This window comes from Martes martes (genome assembly GCF_963455335.1).
Source record: "Martes martes genome assembly, chromosome: 8".
Lineage (NCBI taxonomy): Eukaryota > Metazoa > Chordata > Mammalia > Carnivora > Mustelidae > Martes > Martes martes.
In genome coordinates, this window is record NC_137895.1 from 22,234,049 (window position 1) to 22,259,718 (window position 25,670).

A 25,670-nucleotide genomic window follows, 5' to 3' on the forward strand; every position below is an offset into this window, starting at 1 on the left:
TATGGGCTTCCTTAAATGTTATGTATGAAATTACCTTATTTTCAATTCTGTTTGTATTAGGGGAAAGGCAAAGCTGCTAGAATAGAAACCTCCTAATGTAGTGGTTTAAAGAATAGAACATTTACTTCTCCCACGTAACAGTCTTGAAGTACGCCATCCAGGTTTACAAACTGGCTCTGCTCTGTGCGATTCTGGAAAGACCCAGGACCCTCCATCTGTCGTTCTGTCATCCTCCAAAGCACTGCTACTCAAAGCATGGTCCAGGGACTGACAGCATTATCATTACCAGGAAGCTTGTTAGGAATGCAGAATCTCAAATTCTCCCTTCCAGCCTATTGAATTAGAACCTGCATGTTAACAAGATCGCCCACGTAATTCTTTTGTACATGCAGGTTTGAGAAGCGTTTCCCAAACTCTAGGTTATTATTTTGCTCATGGAGTCAAAGCTGGACTGCAGGCACTGATGTTCCAGCTCACGAGAAGATGAAAGGACAAAAGCAATTCTAGAGCAAGGAACCTATTTTTTAGGTTGAAGGTGATCTGGAGGTTACATGCATCACTTTCACTAGCTTCCCACAGGCTTGAATATATCCTCATAGAGACAATCAGAAGCAAAGCTGGAATTATCTTTTCGTTATTGTTGTTGGGATTTTTTTTATATATTTATTTGGTGTATCTTTTCTCTAGTAAGCCCCATTACTGTGGAAGAGGAGGGAACAGTTTTTAGTGGACAACAAGGAATCACTGTTTCAATTTTGTAACACTTTATAGACATAAAAACATCTAATTTGTTATTGAATTTTGGGCTTCCGTGTTCCCTTGATCTAATTACCGTGCCAATACCGTAATGCGGACTTAACAGCTTACTGCGTTCAGAACTATATTTATTAGAGAAGAGGGAGGGGCAGTGAGAGTGGGAGAGAATCTTAAGCAGGCTCCACTCTCAGTGCCAAGTTCAAAACGGAGCTCGACCTCACCACCCTGAGATTATCACCTGAGCTGAAATCAAGTTGGGTGCTTAATGGACTGAGTCATCTCGGTGGCCCCGAACTATTTTTTTTGTAATCCCAAATCTATTATAATATAGTATCTTTCCCTCTTTCTATTTCCTTTTCCTATTTTTATTGCCTTCTTGCTACACCTTTCACCCTGTGGCTCCGTCTTTGAGAAACAGCATCCTTGTCTGAACAGACAGAGCTGCTCTCAGGCAGAGGAAGAATCACAGGCGACACATATGTGTGTGTGTACATAAGACAAATCCAGAATATTTCAAATAAAACTGAGAAATTAAGAGGAAACAAAACTGTAGTGATCATGTAATCTTACAAAAATCTCCTAGATCAACGGTTTGCAAATATTTCTTTTTAAAACAAAGAACTCCTCTTCCTCTTCTTACCTGTGTGAAACACTTAAAATATGGGTTACCCCAACAAAGGTAGACTAGGCAGTCTCAGAGCCTTGCCTTTTCAGCTGCCTCCTAACTGGTTCCCTTAATGCCCCAGATTCCACAGAGCCCTCACTGTCCTGGGGTCAATAATCTCTGCCTGCTGGGTTGCCCGTGATGATAACAGGATGCCGTCTCTGAGGCCAGATTTGCTTTAAGAGGCTCCTAGAGGAAAGTCAGTGTGCATTTGGGCAGAATAACAAAACACTGAGAGCAACAAGGAAGGTATTTAGTAAAACATATCCATATATCTCAATTTTTTGGAGACTGAAGCTTCTTTCACTGCTAACAGCAATTTCTGTCCCAGTTCGGGTTTTCCCCACACTTTGGGATTCAACAAGTTGAATCAGATGGCCTAGTTGTGAAGCTCTGTTAGGAATGCCCACTGCCTGCCCACGGCAGATTACAGACTGTGCTTAACTCCCATTCATGCTGGGCAGTACTGCAAGCCTGGCAGCCCCTGGAACTCTCCGTCTAGCTCTGTCCTGCAGGTGTTCCTACTGGAAAAGGGTTTCGTTGTTGGAAATTTGAGAAAGCAGTCGCAGTGCTCCCTGTGGATGCTGCTGACAAATCAAGAGAGAAGTGTGGATGCCATCTGAACTTCAGCCTAGATGCCCTTGTTGTCCTTTCTTCTTTCTTTTACTTATTTTGTGTGTGTGTGTGTTTTGCCTTTGGGCTTCTATTTCCTTTACTGGATAAATAAATCCGACACTAATTTGATGTTAACTTACAAAAGATAGAATTGCAAGACGTAGGAATTATGAAGGAACTTTGAGATCATTGGCCCAATACTATCATTTTACAGATGAGAATACTGAAACTTGGAGAGGTAAAATAACTTGCCCACCATCACACAGTTTGTTAACAGCAGAGCCAGGATGCTGGGCTATGGAAACAAAGCCCAGTGCATTTTGTAACACAGCATCATACTACCTGGATTTGGCTCTTGGTATGTAATCATTTTAAATAGCTGTACATTAATGTTAGACATAAAAATAGCCCTCATTTTCATAAGATGCAGCACAAAATACAAATGTCCTTTACAAGTGGACACCAGGCCATGGAATTTGTCACTTTATCTTCATGTGTTCATTAAATCACTTAATTTAATAAACACTGGGCAAATGCCTGCCATGTGTGGCATGTTTCACTTGACACATAAGAGACAATAAAAATGAGTAAGACCTTGTTTCTTCACCAAAAGGGTGACGGTCTGATAAAGAAGACAACATCTATAGCTATAACAGAATTATATGCAAATTATTACAAAAATCTAGGGGAAGGTATAATTAATTTTGACTTGGGCCTAAGGGTAGCCTTGGAGAAAGCTTCATAAAAGTGGCAACATTTAAATAGGGTCTTTTAAGAAAGGATAGAATTTCAACAGGGAAACAGAGGAGAAAACAGTAATCCTGGCAGAGGGAATGGCAGGAACAAAGGTACAGAGATATACCAGTTACAAAATGGATTATGCCTTCAAAAATCATACTCCTAAAATAAAGAATTACTTAGTTTAGGGAGGGCAAGGATGGAGGACATAGATGTTTACTAGATGACAGCCAGAAAGCTTGGGAAGGATGTTAATGTCAGCTTAGCTCAGCATCACTAGTCTTTCTCCGTCTCATGGATGTGACTTTGAACTCATAAATTAAAGAGTTTGGGTTATTTTATGTGTCAACTTGACTAAGCCATGATACGCACATATTCAGTCAAACTCCAGTCTAGGATGTCACCATGAAGGTATTTTTTTAGATGAAATTAACATTTAAATCAGCAAGCTCTCAGTAAAGCAGATTGTGTAAAGCAGTAATGCCCTCCATTATATGGATGGACTCCATCCAATCAGTGAAGGCCTTACAAGAACAAGACTGAGGTCCTCCACGAATAAGAGGGAGTTCTGCTTCCACACTGCTCCCAGGCTTGAGCTGCAACATCAGCTCTTTCCTGCGTCTCCAACCAGCCAGCTGGGCCTGCTGAGTTTGGACCTGCAAGATTTCATACTTGTGTATGTGTGTACATACGTCCCATTAGTTCTCTTTCTCTGGAGAACATTAACTGGTATAAATACCAAGGGGTTTGAAATAAAGAGTGACTGTATTAGTTTTCCCCTATATGTCAAAATTTCAGTGGTTTATAGCAACAAAATATGCATATTTACTCTTCTTACTCATGGGTTTGTGGGACAGCTGTAGTGCACCTAACTTCAGCTGGACTTGCTCAAACTCCACGGAGCCAGGGTAGACTCCAAGCTTCTACATTTAGGTTTGCTCCACAAGTCTTCCTCTTTCTCCTGGCACCAGCAGTTGCGTGGTGATTCAGCCACTTGTTATTCTTGTAATAGAGCCTAGGAATGCAAAAGAATGAGTAGATCACAAGGGTGGAGAGGCCTCACCTATGAACTGCCACCCTGACACTTCTACCTGTACCAATGGCCAGGCAAGTACATGGCCAATATCAATGGAATGGAGAATTAACTCCAATCACAGTGGGATACAGTGCAGATCCCTTGGCAAAGGGCACAGAGGCATAATTCTAACACAGGAAGGAAGTGAAGAATTGGAAAAAATTCAGTCTACTTGAGTGACCTTGTTAGTTATATTTCTGAAAAATAGCTGTCAGCTGGAGCAGAGGGTTAAATAAGTTAAAAGACATAAACCCTTTTTATTTTTTTTAATTTTTTTAAAGACTTTATTTATTTGACAGAGAGAGACACAGTGAGGGGAGAACACAAGCAGGGGGAGCGGGAGAGGGAGAAGCAGGCTTCCCACTGAGCAGGGAGCCCGATGCAGGGCTCGATCCCAGGACCCTGAGATCATGACCTGACCCAAAGGCAGAGGCTTAACCCACTGAGCTACCCAGGCACCCCCAGACATAAACCCTTTTTAAAACGAAGTGGAAAAGGAAGAAAGTGAGGGAAAGAGAAAGGGATGAGAGAGGAAAGAAGACTCTTAATTGGAAGTTGAGAAGATTAGCAGCCAAAGGATTCAATATTATACAATTTCAAAATAAACATTGGCAAAACAAATAAAAATAAGCATGAACCCAATTTAGAGCAGTGATGAGGGAAGAAAATTAAGAGTTATTGAATATGTGTTATATTCAAAGTCCTATGCTACAACAACACTTGGGGTAGACACCTTTGTCAGATTCCAAAGTCCATTTTGGAAGGAGGGAACTGAAATCAAACGTATGAGATGTTGGCCTAATCAGATATATAGTAAAACGGAAAGAGGAAAGTAAGATGACTTAACAAGTAAGCATCTACTTAGGCAATGGTGTGATGCTTCCCCACTAATGGAGATTGGAAACACAGAGGGAGGGCCAGTGTGTGAGATGAAGGAGATAAAGTTTTGACTCATGTTACATGATAGCTATGGGCCATCTATGTGAGGTACCCTACAAATGTTTGGAAATTTGTATCTTAAAGCTCAAGAAGAGAAGCTTATCCTGGAAAAACACTACAGAAATAAAGGCGAAAGCATTAGAAGCATGGAAAATAATATGAGCAAAGATACAGAAATGTCTTGCACACACAGTTCATGTTCATGGCATGGTTAGCAGCTTAACACGCTGTTTAGACATGTCCCTGTGTCTAATTGTATGTATGAGGGTACACATGGCAGAGTAGTATAGGATTAAGTTGAAAGCTAAGTTTATACCTGACCCCAATTACCCTAGAATTCTGGAATAGGATATTTTCACTTTAATCGAGAAGGAGCCACTATAGGTTTTTGTGCCGGTGTTGACTTAAAAGCCTGGCTTTTTGGAAGACTAATGCAGCAGCATCACAGAAGCTGGACCAAAGGTGGGAGGCCAAGGGGAGGGCTATTGCGTTAGTTTTCGTAAACACTAACAAGAACCTAACTAAACGGAGCAGCGGCAGTAGGAACAGAAATGAAGGAACAGATGGAAGAATTGCTTCAAAAGAAATTACTGTGCAGCACAGTAACCACTCTGCATATCGTTAAATACGTGTCAAGTTAATTTTGTAACTTCATTTGGCTCTAATGCTTTCCTCTCCTCAGGTAGGCAGAGGCTTTGTAATTTATTGGTCATCTGTTTGCATAGTTTTTAATTAAGAGTCATAATTTCCTTGAGGAAGAGACTCGGACTGCTTTGTTCTGTACTGCTGCACGACATCCAGAACAGCCACCGACTAAATATTTATTGACTGACTGGCAGGATGAGCTCTCCCCCGGCACATGCCAATGTGTTCGTTTCCAGGTTCTCTTCGCTCTTGCCCTCTGCCTCGCCCCCATCTCTCATCCTCACAAATACGTTCCTCCCTCTCACCTCCTCAAGGTTGCTCAGGGAGAACTTGCCTCACAGGACGAAACACATGACTGAGAATCTGCATTCAGTCAGATACTGATGTGCCTTTTTTCCGATCCTGCCTCCAACCAAGCTCAAGTGCTTCTCTCTTTAGTACTTTTTAAAATAATTTTTTATTTTTTTATTAACATATAATGTATTATTAGCCCCAGGGGTACAGGTCTGTGAATCACCAGGTTTACACACTTCACAGCACTCGCCATGGCACATTCTCTTTAGTATTTTTAATGTCATTCAGACATATCCAGTAACTTTACAGTCATGTAAAATATTGAAAGCTCATTTCCAATCCATGTAAGCCCCCAGTTTTATTCATGTTATGCCTCCCCCACCACTGCTCCCCAATTTTAGGTTTCCCCCAAGGGACTGGCACCTCTCTCTTTTCTGATTCCAAATTTCCTGCCACTGGAGGAAGAAGGAGGGTTGGAAGGAAAAACTAACTTTTTTCTACTGATTGGGTCTGCTCTGCAGGGCTCTGGTTGGTGTCCTCACCACTGCTCATCACTGGCTAGCTATGACCATCACCCAACCTCTGTGTGGCAGGTGATTGCCCTGTGTGTGTGTGTGTGTGTGTGTGTGTGCGTGTGTGCACGCTTCAGATGACTTATGGGGACCCCAGTGCAGAGTTCTCTGGGCTGGAACATCTGACTCTACCCCAGATTGATTCAAGGCTCTCTAAGCTCGACCCCAGGATCTGCTGCTGGGGTGGTCAGATTCTGGAGGGCTAACAGTGAAACCTTGCCAAACTGTTAATTTCAACTCCGGTGAGCTTCTCTTCCGTCCTTCTTGCCTTTTCTCTGGCGATTTCTTTCTGTCAACTGGGGCAGTCAGGGAGTTTCCCAGGATGCAGGGATTAGTCAGGATAGTAGCATTGGTTCAGCCACCTCTTCATAAGTCCTGGAGAATGTCGCTAGCCCCAATACATTTATAACTCTATAGTATATGAAGGTACTTAGTACATTTGTGCCTCTGCTTTGGATCTGAATCTTCTGTTTTACACAAACAACATTCAGTTATTTGCAACTACCACTAAACTTCATTTTACAAACCCTGAGTTGTCGTCCACATTTGTAGCTATTATGGAATAAATATTGTGTTAAATGTTACTGAACAAATGTTCAGTGAGTAGCTAAAATGGGTCAGTCCAATGTAAAAGTGACACATAAAAGTCTGATCCCATTCAGATTCTAATGCAAATGATAAATTATACTGTAACTCCCAATAGAGGACCTTTAAACCTCAAAGTGGAAAATAGTTTGGGGCATGGAACAATAGGGAAAAAAAAAGGAGAAAAAATAATTTAAAAATGAAGGAGGGGCTCCTGGGTGGCTCATTGGTTAAGCCTCTGCCTTAGGCCAAGGTCGTGATCTCAGGGTCTTGGGATTGAGCCCCACGCGGGGCCCTCTGCTCAGCAGGGAGCCTGCTTTCCGCCCTCCTCTCTGCCTACTTCTCTGCCTACTTGTGATCTCTGTCAAATAAATAAATAAATAATCTTTTTTTTTAAATGGAGTAAATATAATCCCAGAAGAAGAAAAGGGAGACTAAAAGGCAGAAGACATACTTCAAAAACATAGTTATCTTGACCTTTGATTAAGCCTGTCCAGGAGGAAAAACAAAAAAGCTACAAATTCTATTTTGGGGACCTGTGGGGAATTTACATATGGACTGTATATTAGGTAACATAATCTGGTCAATGTTAAATTTCTTGAGTGTGCTGCTACTGTGGCTATGTAGGAGAATTTCCTTGGTCTTAGAAAATGCATGCTGAAGCATCAAGGGGTAACGTTTCATCGTGTCTGCTAAAGGTTCGGGGGAAAGAAATGTCTTCCCAATGGTTCACCTAAAATAAAACGTGTGTTGTGTGCATGTGAATGAGGAAGTGGGTATAGAGAAAAAGGTAGAAACCCAGCGTGGCCAAATGTAAACCTTGGGTGAGTCTGGGTCCATGGTCTTCTTGGAGACACGGACATGCTCCTCCAGGCTCTCTCTTCAAGGAAGGAGAGCGGTCAGCAGGCAGCCTCCGGCTGTCAGCATCTGCAGGGTCTGCCTCTGCTGTGGAGAGCGGCCTCACCAGAGTCCTGCTTTTCCCATGGCCGCCGCATCCAGTGACAGAGAGTGTGAGGCACAAAGGGCCAGTCATGCTGCCAGCACAGGACCTCTAGGAGAATGACCTGAACCAGAGCTCCCCCAGGGTTCACAGAGGCTTTGTCAGGGCCCATCATCATCTGACTTCTCTTCTGCCCGACCCTCCTTCTCAACCCTCCTTGCCTAGGTGTGGATCCCTAATGAACATTTTGAATCCAAAAAAATAGATGAAAGAGTAAGAAGAACCTTCAAAATGAGAACACTGCATAGTAACAGAGCCTACCATGTTTAGGACTAAAATCTGAATCCCTGACAGCCAGACTTATCTTTTCTCCATGCAAATCAGAATCATGTAGATTGCCATTAATATTTATCTCCTTGAATCTGAAGGAAGAGGAGAACCTATGTATTTTTCCCAGTTTTGCTTTCCCCATCCTGAATTGCAACGTCAGGTTGATGAGGTGCCTGCTGTCCAGACCAACGGAAGCATTAGCTACACGGTGTGGCAGGCAGAGCACCGCAAGTCTTCGAAGTGACTTACTTCAAAAGCCAAGAACCAGAAATTCAAATAAATTTCAAATAAAAGCTAAAAAGACTAGAATAATCATACAAAATTTTAAACCCAGAAGTTTCTCTTGCTTAAATTACTTTCACACTCCAATTTAAACTCAGAAACATTATGCTGCTGTCACACTTCTTTGTTCTCCTAAAGGGAAAAAAAAAAAAATCTGTATATAGCTGACAAAAAATAGGAACCTGTCTGCCAGCAAGTTCTCTATTCATGTCTAACATACTGTAGAGTCTATGCAGAACACATGGTCTTTAAACACCAAAAAGCCTCTTCTTTACTGGCTTAACACTGCAGTATGTTTCTCCAGCATGTTTGCACTACCTACATGTCTTGCATAAGCATGAATTCCTTTGGATGTTTGAGTCGTGCAGTATTTTCACATGCTTTGATGTTGCACATATGAGAATTATCATCTTCGTTTTAGGAGTGCAGTTCCTTGTGCCTTCAGTATTGAATTTAATACTGCTCAACTGCCATGATTTTAAATTTCATCCAACAGAATGTCAATAATGTCTATAACAGAAGTTTGACATATTTCCTTTTCTCAAATATGGAGTCGGCGTAGCAGCTAAATTAGAAATTTCTGGGTGCATTTTTGAAAACTAATTCAGCGTGAAAATTATTAGTGACTTAGATTTGTGTGTCAAGTGTTTTGGTTTTCCTTATTTTCTTATCCAAAAAGAACTGTTGCTTCAAATCAAATAAACTTCCAAGTGGCAAGATCCATTCTGTTTGTTGGAACTCAAAGTAATCCTCATCCTAATGTGATTTTCTTTATTCCAGATGAGACCCATTGGCCACGATGGCTATCATCCCACTTCTGTCGCTGAGTGGCTGGATTCCATTGAACTAGGTGACTACACCAAAGCCTTTCTGATTAATGGCTACACGTCGATGGACCTGTTGAAAAAAATCTGGGAGGTTGAACTTATTAACGTAAGTTGGTGTTTTAAAGATACCTTACCCATTCAACACTTGGTAAATGAAATTCCCATTGTGGGCGGGTTAATATTTTCTTTCCTTGATACTATTTGACATCCATCAGCAATTTACAGATATAGCTTCTGCTTTAAATATACATCTGTCTTGGTTCTAGTCAAGCTCCATGCTCATTGTCTTTTAAAGTTTTGATGTGGGGAACGGGGAGGACTCTTGGGGTTTTGCGTTATCCAAGAAAATTTCCCAAGTGTTTGGAGGCTTTCCATTGTAGAAAATTTAGTCTGCTCAGGATATGGTCATGATAACAAATAGGCTCCCATCCTGATCTTGTTCATATTCACTGTTAAAGATTAGAGTTCTCAATTTTAGTTTCCTATCTCTATTATGTTTCCTTGTCTCTATTCCTTGGCCGCATATATAAACCCCAATCTTGAAGACACTGCTTTTGTTCTTATTAATAATAATAGCTGCTGTAATGTCAAAATTTTATTATCCAGAGCTTCTATCTAATCTTAAGTTGTCTCTGTTTTATTTATATACTTGGCATAGATTTTCTATGAAAACTGGCCAACATATGTTGCTGTGTATTCAAGCCCAAAGAGATCAACTAGATCTGTATAAATGGTCTTAATACTGATAATTTATTTCATTTTGACTGTTCATTGACATCCAATGGCATCAAGGAATGAAAGAATGAAGAAGTAACATATAATCATCATGCCTTCACATTATATTTGGCATCCTGAACATTTCTTCTCCAAAATGAGTGAAAAATCACTTAATCTTTTAGATAATTTATTAGATTTGAATGTTATATTCTAAAACTTCAAGAAACATTCATAACCTGAAAGATAAGGCAAATAAATTTCTGCCGGTTCGAGAGAGATTCATTCTACTCTTAATGCCACTTTCTCTCCACAAGTCCAGTCACTGCCTATTGCATGCCATTAATTATTTTAAATTATTGTTATTAGCAGTAACTAATTATTCTCTGCTTTTAAAAGTCTGTCTTAAAAATAATATCTTTTCCAGAACATCGCATAAAAACTGTCCTTTGATCTAAAAATCACGGTAAATGGACAAATTCTTGGCTCCTTCTTCTAATTTGCCATCAGTTACTCTTTGCTTTCTGTCCTTACTCCCTCACAAAAGCTATCATTATTTCTGCAGAAACTCACTGTCTGACTGAAAGCCCCTGATTAATTTGTTCTTAGCCTGTGTGGCAACACAGTGGAACTCACGGAGTATGTGTTGTATTCTGGCTGCATGCAGGAGATTTCAGTTCTCCACCGAGAATCCAGGACTCATCTGATGGCTATGGTTAGCCATATGTTAAAGAGGGACCTTCCATAGATCAAAAAAACTTGGTTCCAATTAGGTGACTTTCTAGTCAATTATACAACTTGACAAATATCTCTGCATAACGTCTTCCAAATAGTCTTGTTCCCCACTGAAGAACAAATACTTAGCACATGAGTCACTCACTTAATGGGCATTAGCAGTAATCCCTCACTGAGAAGAAGGGATTCCAATAGAAGTCTACTATAAAATGTTTTCTTTGAAGCAAGGATCATTGAAGCAGGGCTAGAAGTCTCTCAAAATCCAAATGCTGGGGCTAACATTTAAGGTGTGAGCTGGGACCCACAATTTTCCCAGCACTGGGGGGACCAGCAGCCTAGGGATCCCTGTTCAGTCACTGTGTCCCTTGTGGATGATTGCAATGACTGTAGGTCAGTGAGGCTCTGAGGCCCCAGGCTTAATGCCAGGGCTCAGGGACTGATCTGCCACCACCCACAGGCCAACAGCCTAGAGAGTTGGGACAGAAGAATAGCCTTTTTCATGCATACAGACTCTTCAAATATTTTCCCTTCAGCTACACGTGCTGTAATACAATCTGTCTTCATTCCTGTGAGAAGCAGCTGTCACAAGCATTGTTATCAGAGCTGGAAAATACAGTCCCTGCGTCTTAGATCTTGAGGCCAATTCCTCTGGCCTGGAGTACATCTGCATCTAATATCAACCCAGTATATTTTCCTTAAGCTGATAGTATTTAAAGTTTGTGACATCTTTATGGTCAAGTTCACACTCTTGAGGAGGCTCTGCGAGTCATTTAATTCCATAGATATATTTATTATAAACAAAAATGGATCTGTACTTTTAGACTTGGAAATCAGAGAACAAAATTTTTATGCTCCCCAGAACTGCTACAAGGGTGATGCATTTGATGATTCTGGGTTCTTGGGTTTTAAAATGAAAGAAAGGCACAAATGTGTGCCTTCTGGCTTACAAAGCTTTAGACTAGTCTCAAATTCAAGGGTTTAATTTATCCCAACTAATGAGGGAAGATGTCCAAATATAAAATATTCTCATATATAATATATGGGCCCAGTAATTCTATATTAAGTACCCATAATTTGTTGTTTTCTAGCCTGAAGGGAATGTGCAGTCACTTTGATTTAAAGCAAAGCTTTTTAGAGAAATTCATATCCTAACTCTTTGTAATGAGTGGCTCATTTTAAGAAAGCCATTTGGCTTCAATAACTGTTGTTCTATGTAAAGAGAAAAGTGCAAGGTAAGGGGCTGTCTTTGGTACAGGTACAGGCTACTGGTAGAGGGAGGAGAAAAGAGGGCGAGGAGGCTGGCTGCTGCTATAATTACAAATACGTTTAGCATCATTAAATAGTATTGATTAAACCTCCAGTTTCACATGGTATTTTGCTTGATATTTGAAAACAGTGTAACAGTCTCAGTGAGTATAAGTTTATTCAAAGTATTTTCATAAAGAGATGAAAACTATACAAAATTCTGATTTGAAAAGTACAAATGCACCGGAAATCATAAAAAGACCCCAACGTCTTTTTTTTTTTTTTTTTTTTTGTGGAGTGCATTATTGCCATAACCTAATGAAGATATGAAGATTTTGGTCACAAAACTACCCAAAGTATAGGGATGAGGGAGATTAATAGAAATTTCATTTCTTAATATCAGCATTCTCAGCCGTGGAAATGAAGCAGAAAGAAACTTTTAAGACATAGGTTTTACAGGCCCATATGTGTCTAGACTTAGAGAATTTAGATGCCAATAATTATTCCTTTTATTCCCTAATCTATGCTTCATACACAGAAGCTCTTTTATTAACAGCTTTGTTTTGCCTGTGTCTGCTACTATCATTAATAACATCATTAATACTACTCTTACTTTTGAATTGATATTTTAGTGTTATATGAATATATTGAGAGAGATTGTCAGGCAAATTGTTCCCTGTGCAGATGCTAGCTGGATAAACCTCTCGCTTGAATTACAGTCCTCTCCAAGGCTTGTTGAGAGAGCTAAACACTAGTTAACAGTGCATTAGTACATGAATTTTCTTTACTCAGAAGCTTACTCAGGCCTTGTACAAGGTATTACCAAGTTTACACAGCAGTTCCCACTGCTATTGATAACCTCACCAAAAAAGTATGACAATTAATAACTATTATTAATATTTAATGATTTATTTTACCACTGAGTACCTGCCAAGAGGATTTTGGTTAGATGAGATAAATTTGAACCCTGTCCAGTTTATTAATAGAGCAAGTCACAAATTTCTTCCTATTGGCTTTCACCAATGCTTATGATACCCTACAATATGGATAATGATAAAATACCCACCAAGGTGCGCCTGGGTGGTACAGTCAGTTAAGCATCTGACTCTTGTCTTCAGCTCAGGTTGTGATCTCAGAGTCGTGAGATCTAGCCCCGGTAGGGATCTCAGAGTCGTGAGATCTAGCCCCAGGTAGGGCTCCATGCTCAATGTGGAATCAGTTTAAGACTCTCTCTCCTTCTCCCTCTTGCCCCTCCCCATCACCCCCTCACCCCACTCTCTCTCTCTTTTTCTAAAATAAATAAATCTTAAAAAAGAAAAGTAGCCACCAAAAGAACAAAATTAAAATCAGCTTTAGTGCATCCTTAATTCTCTGTTCGTAAGTACAAGAATAGCTTTTAAAATCTAACTACAGGGGTTAGTTGTGTTTTAAATACCTTCGGGTAGAAACAAAATAATTAAGGTAGCAATACTCATATGTGTCCCAAGAAAATCATTTGCCTTATATTTGCAGCAGCAAATTGATTAGAAGATCATTTGCTTCTTGTCTAATAGCTGCTGAAACTATACTTATGTTACTCATTCATTTAGGACTGCCAGATTTTTTCTGGCTTTGGGTTTTTCGATTTTTGTTTTCATTTTGCTTTGTTTTGTCTTGTTTTTTGCAGTGTTGTTGATTTAATTACTACCTTCCCAGGGAAATTTGTGATAATCTAATCACTCGGAGATGTACTAAGACTCTTTCAAACTTAACATTCTAATTTTGTGTTAAATCTTTGTGTGACTTTATTTGCTTTAAATGCTGTAGAAATACAGTATCAGTATCAAGTTTAGACTCATTACTTGCCTTGATGTTTTTTATTTTATGATCAGCATTATAAACTCTCACTCCTACCTACCATACCCTCCCTGCTTGTAACTGCAATTAAATTTACTCCCTGAAAGTTTTTTTTGCATCGTGCACGTAAGTACGTGTGTACGTGTCTGGGTACACATATCGGTTAAAGGCAAATAGTAACTCATACTCCCACCTAAGAAGAATAACCAGCAAATTCACAAATTGCAGGGGATGTAAGGGGAGGGTAAATGTCATAATTCCATTTCCAAACCAATTATTTTAAGTAAAAGGTTATGCCTTCACTATAAGACATTAATAAATGAGAAAAACATTCATGTTTCCACAACAGGGAGGCTACATCGTTCAACACTTCAAATGTTAACAACTTTAATGAAAGCCAAAGGCTTTAACTAAATAACTGGATATGAGTATTCGAGTGTAGAACAAACTATAAATTCTCCGTGGATGTAAGAATTCCACTTCCATCCGCATACAGTACACCCAGCTCCTCACAAGACCTCAGGACTGCTAGGCACAACCTCTGAGCTTCAGACTCGCGCAGGTCGGACTCCATCCCCCTCACTCACTGCATCTGAACTGCAAGCTCTTGCAGCAGTTCTCTGGAAGCTTCCCTCACGTGGCTAAGTTTGGGGGAAAGCACCCTTCTCCCTTCCTTACGTGAGAGGAGCAGTCATCCCGAAACACATACTCACTTTCCAGGGATTTTTAGCCCTTCCCCATCTGGCCTGGGGCGTGGTGATGGGCTAACACTGGCACTCTTGGCTCGCCTGTCTTTCAGCATATTTTGCATATCCGCACCTATCAGGCTGCTCTCGACTTTAGAGCCTTGACCTACACTGAAATCAGATCATACTACCTAGAGTACACCGAAACATGAGAACTTCACTGGAAGCAATACAGCTTTTCTTTTGTATCCAAAGAAAATTTACATATTTGCAGTGCCTAAGGGTCAATAGGATGGAATAGGCATTATTGAAGTGTTGGTGCTAGAATTAGTACACACACACACACACACACACACACAAACACTCATACCGAAACTAAACAAGGTATTTGGGCCTGAAGAGAACACTCAGCAAAAATGAATTTCATGAAGAATTAAAACTCTCTGATTATAGCCATTTATGAACCACCTCTGTACAAAAAGGAAAATCGTGTTCTATCTAGAAATGTCTGCCTTTAAAAAGGTTATCTAAGTGGACAACTGCTGTTTGTTTCCTTCCCCACCCCCACCAGATGTCATTCACTCTTCCCCTGATTAAAAATCAAAGCATTCTTAATTTCCTCTGAAGAAGCCTCCTATAATCTTCCACGCCTGAACATAGGACCCAAGCCAAGCTCAGCCTCCCAGCCTTCTCCCCCACCCTCACAGGCCGCACAGGAATCTTCATTAGGATCATTCTTAATGCTTCATAATTGGAGGGTCCAGTGGAAAATGAAAATATGGGACCCTTTATTTAAAAATTATTAAAAGATTTTTTTAAGGTGCCAGCAGAGCATTAAGCTGAGCACAGATTCCTTCAAAGGGCAGCTGCTTGCAAAACCTCAGAGGTCGCACAACCCACGAAGCCCTCCCTGCTCTTCCTTCCTTTGTGTGGAACTGTATTTCCATCTGCCGTCATTCTCCTGTACTCGCTCTTCCTTTAACATTTTTTATGGTGTGGGCCGCTGGTAAAAGGACTTTATTTTCCAAAGCTGTTTCTGCTGAGTATAGAATTCTAGTGTAACAGTACTTCGGAGATGTGGATCCACCATCCTCTCCTGCATTATTTCTGAGGCGACATCTGCTGTTATCCTTTCTTTTTTTGGTTTTGTTGTTGTTGCTCTTCCTCTGTATATAACTTGTCTTTTTTTTTTTTTTTCCTTTGACTGCACATAAGAGTGTTCTTTTTATTACTGGTTTTGAGCAATTTGATTATGATGAATCTTGATGACGTTTTCCTCATATTTCTTGTGTATGAATGATTTTTGAGCTTCTTAGATATGAGGTCTGTAACTTTCATGAACTTTGGAAAAGATTGGGTCATTCTCTCTTTATTTTTTTGGTTTCCCTTTAAATTCTTATATTTCTCCTTTTTCCCTCAACTTTTCAAAATTTTTCTATGGACACACAAAAATCCATATAAATCATAAGTGTACTTATTGCTTAATGAATTTTCACCAAAAAATGACACACCTGTAACTAGCGCCCAGAACAAGAAATGGAAAATCACCAGCACCCAAAAGGCGCCCTCCAATCACTAGTGTCTTTAACAGCAGAGTTCAGTGCTCTTGTTTTCAGACAGTTTGTTCTCACCTGGAGCTGCTTTCATCTGCATCACGCTGCATGTAGTTTTAGGACGGTGCCTTCGCTCTCATTGTTGTGTGACATCCTGAATTTGTTTTTATGTCTTAATCAACAGATAATTCACAAATCATACAATCTGCTCATTTTAATATATTCCAGTTATGCAATCATCACCACCATCATTTTTACTGTAGTCAAAAACACATTAAATTTGCCACGTTAAGCCCTTTTAAGCATAAGTACAGTGGTATTTACGCACATTGTTGTACAGCAGATCTCTAGAGCTTTTCATCTTGCAAAACTGAACCTATGTCCATTGAATGATTCCTCTATTTCCCCCCACCCCACTCCTTGCAACCACCATTCTTTCTTCCAAGAGTTTGATTGTTGCTCTAGATGCCTCACATAAGTAGGATCATGCAGTATTTGTCTTTTTATGACTAGCTTATTTCCCTTAGCATAATGTCATCAAAGTTCATCCATGTTATAGTATATGACAGGATTTCCTTCTTTTTAAGCCTGGATAATATCCATGGTATGTATATACCACATTTTCTTTATCCATTCATCTGTTTATAGACATTTAGGTTGCTTCCACCTTTTGAATATTATGGACAACGCCACTGTAAACATCAGTGTGCAAATATCTCCTTGAGATCCTGTTTTCAGTTCTTTTGGGTATATACCTAGAAGTTGGATTATGGGGTCAAACGGTAATCCTATTGTTAAATTTTTGTAGAACATCCACACAATTTTCAATAGTGGCTGATCCGTGGACGTTTCTTAAAATATTATCTGCTGCACCATATTCTCTCTCCTCCACTTTGGAAACTCCAGTCATGTATATTACGCTATTTGAAGTTGGGCCACAGTTCCTCAATGCTCTGTTCATTCAATATCTTTCTCTCTGTGATTCATTTGGATGGTCCCTATGGTATGACTTCACGTTCACTAATCTTTTCTTCTTGTACTATCTAATCTGCTATTATTAACACCCAGTGTATTTTTTTATCTCAGTGATTATAGTTCTAATCTTCAGAAGTTAGACATGAGTCTTTTTTATATTTTTTCATATCTCTATTTAACATGCTCAATCTTTTTTCTAACTTATTGAACATATGGAGTGCAGTTATAATAACTGTTTTAATGCCCTCGTCTTCTAATTCCAATATCTGTATCAGTTTTGGATTGGTTTCAGCTGATTGATTTTTCTCCTCATTGTTCTTGGCATGCCTGATAATTTTTATTGCATGCCAGACATTATTAATTTTACTTTGTTGGGTGCTAGATACTTTTGTATTCCTATAAATATTCTTGAGCTTTGTTCTGGAACATAGAAAAGCTCCTTGGATATACTTTGATCCTTTCAGGTCTTGCTTTGAAGATTGTCAAGCAAGCCCAGAGCATCATTTAATCTATGGCTAATACTTCTACTACTGAGGTGAGATGCCTCTCAGTATTCTATCAATGCCCTATGGGTTTCAGATTTCCCAGTCTGAATAGTGCAAACTATTATCAACCCCATTTGAACTCTATATCCTATTCCTGCTAATCTTTTCAGGTACTTTTGTTGTTGTTGTTTTGTTGTTGTTGTTGTTGTTGTTTTTAATCTGGCCTCAAAAGGTTTCCTCATATGCATGTGCTGATCAGTACTCTATCCTCTCTACTATTCTGCCCAGAACAGAGCAGCCCTTTCAGTCTCTTTAGACCCTCATCTCCATCCTCTCAATTCAAAAAGTCTTCCAGGTTCCCTGGATTCCACTTCCTGCACCATGGCCTGGGAATTCTCTTCAGGGGGTCAACTGGGACAACTGTAGGTCTCTGTCTATTTCTCTTCTCTCAGGGATCAATGTCCTTCATTGCTTCATTCCAACCTCTTAAAAATCAATGTTTCATATATTGTGTCAGGATTTTTAGTTGTCTCAGGTGAAAGCAAGATGGGGATAAATCCAATCCCTGTTAATCCTCTTGGCCGGAAGCCCAAACTCATGCTACTTTTGGTAATCCCTACAGGCTAGAGCCCACAGCTAAACAATCGAATCGAAATCTTTGGTGATGGCATCTGGGCACCGGGAGTTTTTAAAAACTCCCCAGGTGATTTTAATGTGCTGCCTGGGTTAAAAACTCCTTCTGTAATCAGTGGGGAGCCATTGAAAGGATTTTAATCAGGAGAATAACATGATCAGAAGAGTAGGTAGGGACCAGAAGCCAACACACTCAAGAAGCAATAGCTGAGTGGGAGGCAAGGAGCTGACTCAGCCGATTCTGATGTGCAGCTCTCTGGAGCCACAAATGCATTAGGCATGACAGCAGTAAAACCCGCGTGTCTCCGTAGAGCCTGGGAGTATCCCTCAATTGGAAGTACATAAATACAGAGTCCAGTTTTTATTGTTAGAGGCCTACATACCAAGAATGGGTAAATTATAGCCAGTGCTCAAAGGAGGTTGGGACAAATACGATACACTTCAGAAATGCTTTTCAATAGTGACTAAGACTTTTTAGTTTGATCCTTACAAGGCTAAGTCCTGGTTATATAAAAAAAAAAAAAAATGTACTTACGGTTTATAAAGTAAAGGCAGGACACATGGTATGTGTCAGGGTTTCAAGTACATCCTCTCTTCTTTCATCTGTACATTGAAATCAGGTCACTCAACTTGGAGCCCTGTATCTGCCACTCGGTATGGGACCTTCCGTCACTTACCACCTCTGGGCGTCAGTCTCTCATTGGTAAATAGGAGATAACAGTATCCACCCCACTGGCTTCATAGGTTTTCTGTGAGACTCAAAATCACATGAGAGCTTTTTATTATCCAGCCCTTTTTTCATCCCTCCCTATTTTATTGTTCTTTTGCCTCTCTTTCTTTCTCTCTTCCCCAGCTCTGTCTCCCAGAGTCAGGCTCTGAGCTGGCCGCTCCCCTGGAGCCTGCTCTCACAGCTTAGGTGCCATTTGCTTCTTACCCTCAGCACTCACCTGCTGGGACCTAGAAAGCCCTGTTCGATGTGCCAAGTCTTGTCTCTAGGAATTCACTGCTCATCCTCTCTCTCTTGCCCCCTTCCCAACTCCAACCCCTCTCTGTTGTGCTGGCCTCTTAACCTTCTCCCCACCCCCAAGACCCCTAGGGGGCATCATCTTTCCCTACCAGCCCTGCCCAAACCCTCACTGCTTAGTGCTCCTCTAAATCTGCACTCCTGGAGTGGACGAATGTCGAGTGGAATGACTCTCTCAGCTCCTGTAGCAACATTCAGGATAAAGCCGCTGAGGATCTTCCCCCACCTTTTTCTCCCTGACAACGCTTAGGTACAGAATTGCTAGTTTCTTTCGTTTTTTTTTCCCCCAACCACGTAGCATAGACCCTTGACTCAGCCACGCTACTCTTCTTTATTCTTGAAACAGAACACCTTAGGGCAGAGCAGGGGTGTAGCTCAGAGGTTAGGGATGTATTCATTCTCAATTTATTGTCTTTAATCTTAAAACCTTAAAACCTGTTGCAAAGTTTCAGCGTGATGATCCATAAGAGTGGGAACTTCTGACTGCTTTTTGAACTAGTTGATATTTTCTCTACATTGAAATTGCTTCTTTTAAATATATAGTGTTATTAATTATAATGAAGTCACTTAACTTTTTGTTCTGCCTTTTGCTCAGATTTCTAACAGCTTTGAAGACTTTTGTTTCTTTAAGAAATCTATGGAGATATTTAGGGCAGAGCCTGTTGCTAAGGAGATTTATGTATGCTTCAGTTAGATAGATAAATACAGTAAATTGGCTCTGTGCTTCTAGGAGCTTTGAGAGGGGAAAAATTCTGATGGATTATTCCTATAGTGCAGAAAATAAAAAGGACAAAATCCTCCATAAAATGCAAATAAACTTTTCATGCTATCCTGATGGAGAAATGCTTTGGGTCTTCCTTGGGAGATCTGAGCTCATACTGAAAACATAAATCTCTGTCTTAGAGGAAATGGAAGCCAAAGAGGTATTTTTGTTAAAAGAAAGTTATTAGGAATTTTGAAACCTGACATATGAGCTATGATGGAGGAGATGACAATAAATAAAGACTCAGAGTAAATCATAAAGATTAACATTTTTACTGAAGTAAGTATGCAAGATTAGTGTTAGAATCAGCCCACCATGAAAATAATTCAAAAAGCTGGAAAGGAGAGATATTAGGTAGGTGATTTTTGTAGCTTGGGATTTATATCTGCTTTAAAGATGTTTAAGATTGATTTAGAGTTTAAGTCTAGCTATTTTGCTAAAGAGATGTATTATGTTAAGTTGAATATCTGTGGTCTCAAATTATTTTTGAACTCAAGCAAAAAGCTATTACCTTGATCCTCCGGAAAGCATGTAAAACTGTACAAACCTTATGCCTGGCACCCTGCCGCCACCTGGTGGCAGCATACCTGAAGTACATTTGCAGAAACTAATTGCAAATTCAACGCTAGTTTTTATATCAATCCCTGTTTATAATATTAATATAATAAAACACGAAACAGGAGAATTTTAATTTTGTAGACATAAAACACTAAATCAAACACTGTATGCCTAAAACTGTATGACAAAATAGGAAAAACCCTCTGCTGTGCATTTCATCAATTAATTTGGGATAACAGTGCCTTTTAAATGCGTTTGTGTACATGTGTTTAACATATAAATATATATATTCTCTAGGAGAGTCTTACTTTGATATAAACTGCTTTTGGGGGGATAATTAGATTTTCTACAACTTAAATAAGATTATTATCTTCTTAAAAATTCGATTTCATGATAGCTGTGGGAAAAAATACAATAAGTATTTTACAGACTTTACCCTCAAAAGAACTTCCAGACTAATGGGGAAGATGGCCATTTATGCTAGATGTAAGAAAGAAAGTACTATTAAGAACTAAATATAAAGTGGTCTCTATATCCCAAATTGGAACACAGGGTCTTCTGAAGAGAGTGGAGGTGGGCAGGAGAAAAGGTGAGTTGGGGGGACCAAGAGAGTAAACAGCAAGCATCAATAGTAAAAGTATAGAGGCTCTACAATCAGTCTTCCAGGGTTTAACTGCCCATTTTATTTCTGATCATTTAGCTACCTTATGCAAGTCACTTAACCTTCTCTAATTTTACCTCTAAAATTTCCTTGCCTCTAAAATTTGAATAATAATATTATCTATCTTCTAGATAATCTTGTCTTCAGGATTAACTGAAATAACCTAGTAGAGCATTTTGCACAATGCTTTGCAAATAGGAAGCCCTCCATCTTTGTTTCATGGCAGCCAAATGGAGGGGCAGCTTCCAAGTTCCCCCGATTTATGGGACACATTATCAGTTTTCCATTGCCACAGCAATGCTATGCAACAATCTGTCTGAAAATGCAGGGGCTTAAAGCAATCAGCATTTGTTTAGCTCACAAGTCTGTGGGTCAGTAATTTAGGCTGGACTTGGCTCAGAATTTCCTTTGATCTCACATCTGGCAGTGGGCTCTGGTCTGCTGATCTGGGTGGTGGCAGCTGAGACAAGTGGGGCAACCTGGCTCTACTCCAGGTGCTCCATCCTCTAACATGCTCTCCCAGGCACGACCGAGGGCAAAGACAGAAAGAAACAAAAATATGCAAGCCCATTTTCAAGCCTCTGCTTGCATCATATCTGCTCATGGTTGGCCAAAGGAACCATGACGACCTCAGAATTAAGTTGAGAGGGGAGGCTAGAGTTCACCTCTTGACAAGATGAGCTGAAATGCATAGTAAATGGCTTGGATGCAGGTCAGTATGAAAAATTGGGACTATTAGTGCAATTAGTCCACCACAAAAGAGAAGTTTTGATTAGAGAAGAGAGAATTTTATAAGTATGTATGCTCTTATCATTGTTTCTGAACCTTCAATCAAAATACATGAAATCAAAACCATCTTGGAAAATTTCCAATGATTAGTGTTGCTAAAGTGTGGGGGCCCACAGGGGGGAAAAATAGATAGGCTACTATATTAACGGACACAGGGCTCAAATGTATGGCAATTTTGAGGGCAGGACCCCCCCCCAATATTTAACAAGTAGAGGATAGTAACATGGATGATAAACACACTGTATAATAATGGATTTGCTAGATCTATAAAAAGATGAAAAACTGGTGAATTAATTGGCCATGAAACTAAATTATTTTAGAAAATTAAATCCTAAAGTATTTGTCTAATGGAAAGTCATTCTCATGCCTTGCTCAAGTATTTGTTGCATACCAACTCTTTGCTCAGAGTGAGTATGCAACCAATATTTTGGAGGAGGAAGAAAATTATACATTTAATTTTAAAAAGTGCCTCCAGAAGGTATAAAGAACTGTCAAATTCAATAAAATAATAAAAGGTAGGCAGCCAAATAAAATAATGAATATATGAACACACCCTGGAGTGGTTCCTAATAAGTCGTATCCTTGTCTAATCACCTCCCTTCAAGTGCAGGTAGAACTTGTGACTTGCTTTTCACCAACAGAATAAGCAAAGGTGATGGGATATCAGTTCTATGATTACCTTAATGACGAGTTTTTTTCACTGAATGTAGTTCCTTAGGTTAGTTGCCTCCGCTAGACAGACACAAGAGTAATAGCAATAGTAACAATTACACAGTAGCAGGAGTTTCAGCACCTTGTCCTCCATCTTCCTCTTTACGAAATGTCAATTTTGCTGAAGATTTTGCGTTCCGATCTCCTCTCTTCAACGTTAGGCTCTTGGACAATATCACCTATGGAAAGACTACAGCTGTCACCTTCGGGTTGATGGCTGTCAAGCACACGTCTATGGCTTTATTCCTGATGTCCAGTCTCCCGGTTCATGCATCTCCAGTTTCTTATTCACCTTCCTTCTCTCAGTGAATAAGAGGTGCTCTGGTGCTAGACTCGACAGCAAGATTTTCATCCTGGCTCTGCCTTCTTGTTAACCACCATGAGCTCCATTAGATTGTAGATATATTTGGTTTACTCCTGTATCCCCAGCTCTTAGAACACTGCCTAGCACACTGTAGGTGGCAAATAAATATTTGCCAACTGACCCAAGGATGCTTGTGTATGAAGCAGTGTTCTAACCACTGTCATATGCTGACACATTTCATCCCACCTTAATCCCAGGAGATGTGCACCGTGGACACTCCCATCTGATACACTGCAGTGTGCTGAATGTTTGCTTTCTGCCGCTCCCCACCAAAGTTATATGTTGAAACCCTGATCCCAAAGTCATGACATTTGGAGGTCGAGAATTTGGGAGGTCATTAAGTCATGAGGGTGGAGACCTCGTGAATGGGATTATGGCCCTTATAAGGAGAAACCAGAGAGTTAGCTCACTTCTCACCATGTAAGGACACAACAGGAAGCAGGCAGTCTACAACCCAGAAGAGGGTCCTCACCAGAGTTCCACTGTGCTGCACTCTGATCTCAGCCTTCCAGCCTCCAGAACTGTAAGAAATACATTTCTATTGTTTATGCCATTCACTTTATGGTAATTTGTTATAACAGCCTCAGCTGACCCAGATGAACTAGTGTGAAAGGAACTGGTTGAGTTTTAATGAGAAAAGCCATCAGTCCTTTTTATTTTACATTCACCAATGTCTTGTACCCTTAAAAGGAGCTGGACTGTGCTGGTCTTGAAACAGAGACACATCGAATAACAGAATGAATAGAATACACACAAACTTTTCCCTTATGTTCTCACCCTAACAGAGCAATTTTCCAACAATGTTAGCCTTGATGGCTGCCTAAGAGAGTTCTTTTTCTTCCTTGTGGCAGCCACTGGATTACACATGTTCCTCAAGATGAATGTCTGAGGTACTTCGTCATAAATAACCCCGTATCACCACCACACACACGGACGTGCGCATCCAGACAAAGAACAGAGAGGGTGGCTCTGTTAACACCTCCCAAATGCCAAAACTGAACTACCCACTGTCCTTCAGAAACTGTACTGAAGAAAAGTCCCTTCAGAAGCTGTACTGAAGAAAAGTCCATGCCCAACCTACTTCGTGCACTGGTCCTTGAATGCCTAGAGAGTTGGGACAAGGTGGAAAGGCTCAAAGTAAATAAGCAGACCCCATGTAGTACCTTTTCCTCCACAGTCTCCTGCAAAAGTAGGTAAAGAGACCATCCCTCGCACACATCTCCTTGAGACTGGCGCAGCAGAAAGAGCAAGTTGCAAAACAAATGTCACCTGAGAGAACTGAGTCATTCTCACTTCCTGTGGGACCACAGTGACCAGATAATCAGCTGACCTAGAACTTCGTCAAGAAATGCAGGAGTTGGTGCTTTGGATTGAGAGTAAGGGAGGAGAGAGTTGTAGAGCAAATTTAGAAATGCAGAGAAGCACCAGAGGGTAAGCAGACTTGGGTGGCAGGGTGGGGAAAAGGCAGGACTCAGAGTGAGATAAGCCAAATTCAAGTGCTGGTTCCTTACTTCCTCTGGGGAAACACACTTAACCTTATAAGAGCCCCTTTATTTATTTGGGTTCATCCTTATCACCCCCACCCCTGCCAGACACCAAACTCTTTGAGGACCTGTAGGCTCAGCTGTATATCCACCCCCAATGCCCTTCACAGTATGGGTACTTAAAAATATTCATAGACCACATTGCTGTTAAGGGAAGAGTGGGGAAAGAAAGAAAGAGCCACAGGAAGCAAAACTGTCAAAGTCAAACTTCACTTAACTGACGGTGGAGGGCCTAGAAGAGGCAACCATTTGTGGCTACGAAGAAACATGGTCAGGGTGAGAGGGACAGAAAGTGACTCGATCTTAAGGAAGCTGGTCAGAAATGACTTCTTCCAGGAGGTGTCATCTGGGCAGAGATCTGAATGAAATGTGGGAATAAGCCATGCCAAAGATCAGCAGGCCAGACTGAGGGAACAGCAACTGCAAATACCCTGAGGCAGGACCATGCTTAGCCCGTCCGAGGGCCAGGGAGGAAGCCAGCGTGGCTGTCATGGCAGAAGCACAGGGGCAAGGCTGGCAGGAAGTGATGTCAGAGATGCCCTGGGCATGTGGCTTATGTAAGAGGATTGAATTATATTCAATGTGGAAGTGGAAGCCTTCAGAGGGGGTCAGAGTAAGAGAGTGTGATGTGGTTTGGTTTATGTGGTAAAGGCTCATTTCACTGCTGTGGGAAGGACAGACCTGGGGCAGGGTGGTGTCAGCAAAGGGAGAGTGAAAATCAGGCTCAGAGCCTCTCCCAGTAGCTGAAGCAAGAGATGATGGTCCCTTGCACTGAAGTTGTAGTGAAGACAGCAAATCAGAATGGACACTGGAGACAAAGCTGGTGCATTAGACATTGACTACAAATAAGAGAAATTGGGGATAAGCCAAAGGTCCTTGGCCTGAGCTATTTCCTTAGATTGGGAGTATTTAGGAGGAAAAATTGGGGAGAAGACATCAAGAGTTCTGTCCAACATGGTTAAGTTTGAACTACCCACCACACATTCCAAGTAGAAATGTCTAGAAGTCATTTTACAATTATAAATATAAATATATAAAATATATCTAAATATATAAATTATACATTTATTTCTTTATTTATAGGCATATGTAACACTTCAGCCCTTCTTTGTATTTGAAATAAATATTTGTG

At 40.4% G+C, this 25,670-nt stretch overlaps 1 protein-coding gene across 10 annotated transcripts in view; it reads left to right on the forward strand.

Moving 5' to 3' along the window:
• The window catches only part of ANKS1B (ankyrin repeat and sterile alpha motif domain containing 1B), a gene marked incomplete at its 5' end in the record, with an annotated part of 1,134,786 nt that overhangs the window by 838,086 nt on the left and 271,030 nt on the right, over positions 1–25,670 (forward strand). For all 10 annotated transcript variants that reach the window (XM_080810753.1, XM_080810755.1, XM_080810756.1 and 7 more), the window contains one exon: positions 9,216–9,368. In XM_080810753.1, the coding sequence (XP_080666879.1) occupies positions 9,216–9,368 (153 nt within the window). The remainder of the gene's footprint in view (positions 1–9,215; positions 9,369–25,670) is intronic.